General features: G+C 43.8%; 1 protein-coding gene across 1 annotated transcript; it reads left to right on the top strand.

Annotated features, from left to right (window-relative positions):
• Positions 1-250: 250 nt before the first annotated feature.
• LOC110369202 (vesicle-associated membrane protein 5) lies at positions 251-5,959 on the top strand. The gene is made up of 3 exons (XM_036144727.1): positions 251-259; positions 2,118-2,261; positions 5,343-5,959. The coding sequence occupies exons 1-3, from the start codon at positions 251-253 to the stop codon at positions 5,478-5,480; spliced, it is 291 nt and encodes a 96-aa protein (XP_036000620.1). The 3' UTR covers positions 5,481-5,959.
• Positions 5,960-6,540: the final 581 nt, after the last annotated feature.

The following is a 6,540-nucleotide window of genomic DNA, read 5'->3' as shown; positions in this document are numbered from 1 at the left end:
GGACCCAGAATTCAGCCAGACAAGCAGATAACGTCTTTAGAAAGTTATTTAAAGGCAGGCAGTGGTTCAAAACCCCGGGCTGACAGGAGCAGGCAGGAAGCCTGAAGGCAGAATCAGAGTCCGTAAACCAAATAACCAGTCCAGGGTCAAGCCAGGCGATTAGATGTGCAGGAAATGTCCAGAACACAATCCGGGAGCAAAGTCAGGGCGTAGCAAAAGGTCCAGTAACCAGCAGGCGACCAGATCCGACATGGGCGAGGCAAGACTCAGACGACGAGAAGCCCGGTTCCTGGACACTTGTGTAAAAAGTTCTACATTACGCACTGTTATAGATCTGTTATAGATCTGTAAAATAGAACTGAGGTGTTCATAAGTATCAGAGCCATAGAAAGTCTGGGTCCAGGACGGGTTATTCAGGGATGTTCACAGACTCGTCTTGAAGTCACTTATTTATTATCTTGTCTGTGAGATTTGTGCTATTATCATGTTCAAAGGTGAATTCTTGCCTCAATGAGCCCTCTGGAGTAGATTGTCATCCTACTCCCTATGCAAACTAGTCATCCAGTTCCTGCCACAGAATACCATCCCTGCAGCATGATGCTGCCATCAACGTGCTTCAGAGTAAGAATAATGTTAACTCAGTGAAGAGCAAGGTCTGGAGGAGAGTTCAGGCCAAAAGAAATTTGAGTATTTAGTTTAGTCCTGATCAGACGACCTTTAACCGTTTAGCAAAATACTATCAGGTTGTCATGTGGCTTTTAGTGAGGAGCGGCTTCACTCCACAATGAAGACTTGATTGGTGGAGTGCATGAGCAATAGTTGACCTTCTGCATCTTCCCCAGTCTAAGACACATTAAATGGAGCTACCTTAATGAGCATTATGTGGTCTGAAGGGTCAGAAGGTCTGTTTTCTCTATTAGGTTAGAAGGGTAGCTCTAGATAGGGTCCTGGTGGTTCCAAACTCCTGCATCTTGATTAGGGGCCACTTGTGATGCATTCAGTGCAGGCAGTGCATAATCAAAACAGAAACCAAATAATGAAGTCAAAATAGGTGTCTGTAGACCTCTAAGGTCGTTTTCACACCTGATATTCCAATAGACTTTGTTTGTCTGGGGAGCAAACTTGGAACATTGTAACCATTTTCAGCTGGTGCAGTTTGCTTTCATGCTTTGTATTGACCAACCTGTTCAACCCCCTGATAGTGGCACTGTAGTGATGCTGTACCGGGAACCACAGAAGTAAAGAGGGTGGTCAGCAACACAGCACAACTTCATTTTCAATGAAATGTAAACAAAACAGAATGGCAACAGATTTTACCCGTGTGATTGCTATGGTGTCTTTGGCAAGAGTGCCAGAAAAGGACGATTCAACAGAGGTCTCAACATGAGCGGAAGACAAGGCAGAGGACCATGGAAATAGTTATATTTTACACAAGCCTGGTGAGATGGCTCTGTATGAGGTGGTGGCATGGGAGTATCGGTGCATACAACTTCTATGCACCAATGTGTCACTTTATAGAGATGTCTAGAAAGATATTTACAAGATGTGAGTAGCTTCATTAGCGTTATTACTGTACTATTACCACTGGCCACTCACGTTTGTGTTGGTTGTGCAGTGCTTACACAGAATGCCCTGCGCTGTATTCCACTTCCTGCTTGCTTTTGGAGTGGCCTCTGGTTCGCTTGGCATTCCCATATGTATTCAAACCGCTCTAGAGTTTAGTTCAACCGAGCCAAGACCTAGGTTTTGAGGCAGACCCAAGTTCACTTCTTTGGTCCACACCAGAGTTTGATTGTGCATTCACACCTCCCCAAACGAACCAAACTTTCTGAGCACACAAACCAGAGTGCGATGGTTTGACAGCACTCTCAGACTGGATGGTATCAAGCCTAACCCAAAAAATACTGACAGCACTGAATGCCCAGAAAACAAAAAGGGAATGTTTTGACGGCACTGAAGGTGCCAGATCCTTTGTTTACTCCAAAACCTATGGAGTGTCACAACATGTCTATGAGCTCATTACTACCAAAAACACATCATGGTTGCTCGCTTAAAAAACTGAGTGTTCTGAATGACAGAATAAATTCCCATGTGTCTCTGGTGGCGATGTGTTACAGGAGGACAGGAAGAGCCGCCTGCAACAGAAGCAGGAGGAGGTGGAGGAGGTGAAGGGGATAATGCTCGACAACATGAAAAAAGCTGACGAGAGATCCGGCAAACTGAACGACCTGGAGCAGCAGGCTGAGGATCTGCTGGAGAAGGTAGCCGTGGCAGACACTGTCCAACGGGAAAACATTGGGGCTGCACCGTGGCCACTTGTGTTGCTTGTGAACAGGTCCAGGGTTATGATTTGGCTATGAGTTAAATAAGTAAATGCCTCATGGAATTAATACTATGTAATATAGATGTTTCAAAATATGAGGTGGGTGGACACAAATTTCCAATTTATATCCTGATTGTGTTAAAAGTGCTATATTTAGAAAGGTATTTCTTATTGTTTGTTGAGATGAAGCAGACTGGTGTCACTGGGTACAACAGATAGATTCCAGGACATGCTCATGATCCTGATTTGCAGGTTAGGGTTTGACTTAAACAGCGATCAAACTTTTTCACATTTTATGCTACAACCAGAAACTTCGGGATACTAAGGTATGTGGTTGTAATTAGCCCCCTTTACGCTGCTACCACTGAATAAAATTCAGTACTTTCTGAAGCCACCATATCAATTGGATGTGTTAGTCTTTTCCAGCTGGTTGTACGTAGTTCCTCAGAGGTTCATGAACACAAGAACACAGGTCAGGGATTAGGTCTTGTTGCACTTTAAAGCAGGTGATGTCTGCTATATTTAGCGTCCCTGGGACCCACTAGCAATCCTGGCTACTGGTACTGCTCTGGATTTATCCAATCCTGTTTGCAAAAAAGGTCTGGTACCCGTAACTCTCCTGCTGGACTGCGCCCAAGACAGTTTGGCTATCCAACAGGTGGTACCACCTCTCCACAGGAACATTGCAGTTTTTCTGGAAATACTTCCTTAAACGCGTAGTATAGACTGCTCCACAAATCTCGGCCTTGACGGCATCTCCCTCATGGTCCAGCGGAGTCAACTTAGCCTTGGACTTGACTCGTCATACAACTCAGTTTGACCAACTCAGCAAAATTCTCCAGTGGGCAAATGGCATCCTCCAGAAGCCCATCAGACAACGCTGTGTCCCATGTGTCCTCTGCTCACTTACCTTTGCTCTTTGTTTCTTAAAAAGCCTTCCCAACCAGAATCGTCCCTTTTTGCGTATCGAGGGTTGTGAGCCAAAGAGAATCATACAGCCCAGAAACCTGGTTCAGAAGCTCTCTTCGGGTAAGGGGATTTGGTGCCGGGTGTCTCACCTCCTTCTTTGATTGAAGTTCTCTCCCAACCTCATCTTCTTCCGTTTCTTTGAGAAGTTTACTGAGACCATAAGATGGAGGTCATCCTCTACTGGGGTGAAGCCCATGCCGAGTGCTTTATGGTCTTCATCTGGTAGCTGATTTGAGAGGACAAAGATTGCAGCACGAGCCCTCTTGGGGCCTTCAGGGCTCCTCCCACTTCGGCCAGAGTAGACGCATGGCTTCAGCTGAAATCCACCTGCCTTTATGATCTGCTTGATGTTGGCTGTTATACGCTTTAGCTGATCCTCATCATTGCAACAGGTGAGTATGTCATCTACATACGTGTCTTCCTCCAGCACGCCGCTCCTCCACAAGGTGAGAAAACTTTGGCAACCTTGCAGTCTCATGCATACCAACTTGGGCGATGCAGCCAGTGGGTTTGTCACCAATATTGGCCCTTATTATTGCATATTTACCAATATCATCTGCTTCGGCGTCCCTCCAGAGAATATTGTAAAGATGCACCTACTAGTCCTCAAGCCAGGCAGAATTATATATTTTTTTTATCTCTCCTAGAGCGGCAAGGACACCTTGGCGGAACCTTAGGAGGACAGTAGGTATTTTGTTCAGCACGTCAGGGCCCATGATGAGAAGATAATTTAAACTTTGGCCTTTGAATTTTTGACTGCTATTCCAAACAAGCTGCACAGGCGTTGTGACGAGTTGTGTGAGTGAGGATTAGGTGCGATGAGATGGCTGATGTACCATACAGGACTGGTCCAACTCTCAAACAGCTCTCTTGACAGCCTAATGGCAGGTCTCCACTCAACCATATCATGCGACTGGGCTCTAAAGGCCACTTTCCAGTCTGTCTCCTTGGACAACTGCCACTCAGGCCTTAAAAATGTTGCCTCTACTGCTCTCCAATTATTAGGCAATGCTGCAGGATCCTCAACCCAAGGATATTTGGCATGCCAATAGGCCTCATCACAGTGGTAGTCTCCCATTGAATAAGACAAACCACTCCTCACTTGCTGCAGCTCTCGCTCCTCAAAGAGGATAGTCTCCTTTCCATGCAAGAATCACACACTAACCATGACTCTCTCTCTGGCATGCATGAACCAGTCTGGAAGAATATCAGCATAAACATGACCAATGTCTGCATGACTAAATGCTATTGCTTTAACAGAAGGAAGGAGCTCCCTGTTTGGGTTAGATGTTTAGGCCTAAAAAAAAAGTTATTCAGCAGCTGTCAATGCACAGTGCCACCACAACAGAATTTAAGACCAGCTGCATTTTATTTTAGAGTCAATGGAGGCTGAAACTGTGGTGGAAACTTTTGCTCTCCTTGTTTCTCCTCACTCGCGTGACGTGAAAGCATGTGCTTCGAATCCAAATAAATCCCCACAGAGAACACATCTGCTTTTTTCATGCTGCTGGAGAACTGCTCGACTGTGTACACAGATCAGCAATGTAGGAACATCATGACTCTATCATTAACCTCCATGCTCATGTTGGCCACTATTATCAAGCCGCATTGAATATTAAACGGCTGAAAAACGTTCTCCCCTTAGCGTTCCTCTTTCAAACCTGCGTCCACGTTAGCTTCAATGCCAGCTAATGCTTCATAGTGGCTGTAGACAGGAAAAGATGACATTAGAAATTAAGATGAATGTACTCCATCACCTGTTATTGGATTGACATTTTTTTATTTTCTTTGGGTAATTTCACAGCTCTAGTGGCTCGCTTTTTTAACACAGTAGGCTGACAAGAAGAGGGGGAGAGACATGCAGCAAAGGACCGCAGGTCAGAGTCAAGACCAGGTTGACCATCTAGGACTAAGGCCTCCGTGCATGGGTCGCGCTACCCGTTGCGCCACCAGCGCGGCCCAATTATTTATATTTTTAAAAAGTATTGAGGTGACAGAACCTATATGAACATGTCTTTTTTTCTGTTTTTGTTTTATTTATTTTTTCTAGGGTAAAATGTTTGAAAAGACAACCAGAAAGTTGAAGAAGCAGGAAATGCCCTACAAGAAGATACTCATCGCCCTCGGCGTGGTGGCAGGACTCATCGTCGTGGGAATTATAATTTTTTTCTCTGTAAATAGACATTAAAGGCAGAAGCTCTGTAGCAGCTGAAAGGGGAAAAGTTACAAGCTGAAGGACAGTTGAGTAACGACCCAGGAAAAAACAAGCTGTACATGTGGGACTCTGCTGCACTATATGTGAAATAACTGTCATGAGATATTAATCAAAACATTTTTTCCACTCCTCCCTTCTTCAAGTCTTCTGTTGATACGGTACAGTTGATTGCTTTCTTGGATTTTCTTCCCAGTTACACCTCTTCACATATAAATAAAGGAAAAAGCAGTTCATGCATGAATTGACTGTTTTCAAGATGTTTGTCACCAAACCCTCCTTTAAGAGCTGTCTTTCATGAGCATCTGTTAAGATTGCATCCCCTTTAAGCAAGGTTTTACACATATCATTATACAGATATAATTTGCATCCTCTTGTTTGAATAATTTTACGAAGGATTCAGCAGAATATAACATACCTCTTGTGCGTCCTTAGGAAATCTAAAATTAGGGGAAATGAACGGGACATTATCCTTGTGACTTCAAATTTCAGCTGTAAAAATAACTGCATATTAAGTTTTTGTTGTTGTTGTTGTTTTTCGACTTGGGATTCATTTTCTCATCAACTATGTGGTTTCATTGTGTTTTTTGATTAATATGAGTAATCCTTTTGCTATTATTACGCTGCATTTGCATGTAAGGAAAAAGCATTGAATACTAAAGCTACATTCGTTAATAAATGTGGATGAACAGCAGCCCCTGGTGGCTGATATCTTTACTACAAGGAGCCAATCGTCTCACTGTAACTAGACTGTTTAAAGTCATAATCATCACTCTTTCTGTATGGTACCATGAAAACAACATATTGGTCTCTGTACACAACGCCTAATGATGACGTAAAAAGCAATGACATTTCCAAGTTGGAAATTACAAGGTCTGTCAAGGAGACAATCATGCAGAGAGAATGGAGCTGACTGTCTTGGGGATTAAATATGTTTATCCAGTTGTACCTGTATGTTTTCGACTATACCACTTACAACCTGCGTTGTCAGGGCTGTCACAAATTGCTTCAAAATTGACCCAGGACCTTTTGTGGG

Source organism: Fundulus heteroclitus, chromosome 12, assembly GCF_011125445.2.
Source record: "Fundulus heteroclitus isolate FHET01 chromosome 12, MU-UCD_Fhet_4.1, whole genome shotgun sequence".
Lineage (NCBI taxonomy): Eukaryota > Metazoa > Chordata > Actinopteri > Cyprinodontiformes > Fundulidae > Fundulus > Fundulus heteroclitus.
The sequence above is the reverse complement of the archived record's forward strand: the minus strand, read 5'-3'. Positions and strand labels throughout refer to the sequence as shown.

Coding starts and splice junctions, on each gene's coding strand:
- LOC110369202 (XM_036144727.1), top strand. Junction 2,262..5,342: donor CTGAGGATCTGCTGGAGAAG/GTAGCCGTGGCA, acceptor TATTTTTTCTAG/GGTAAAATGTTTGAAAAGAC.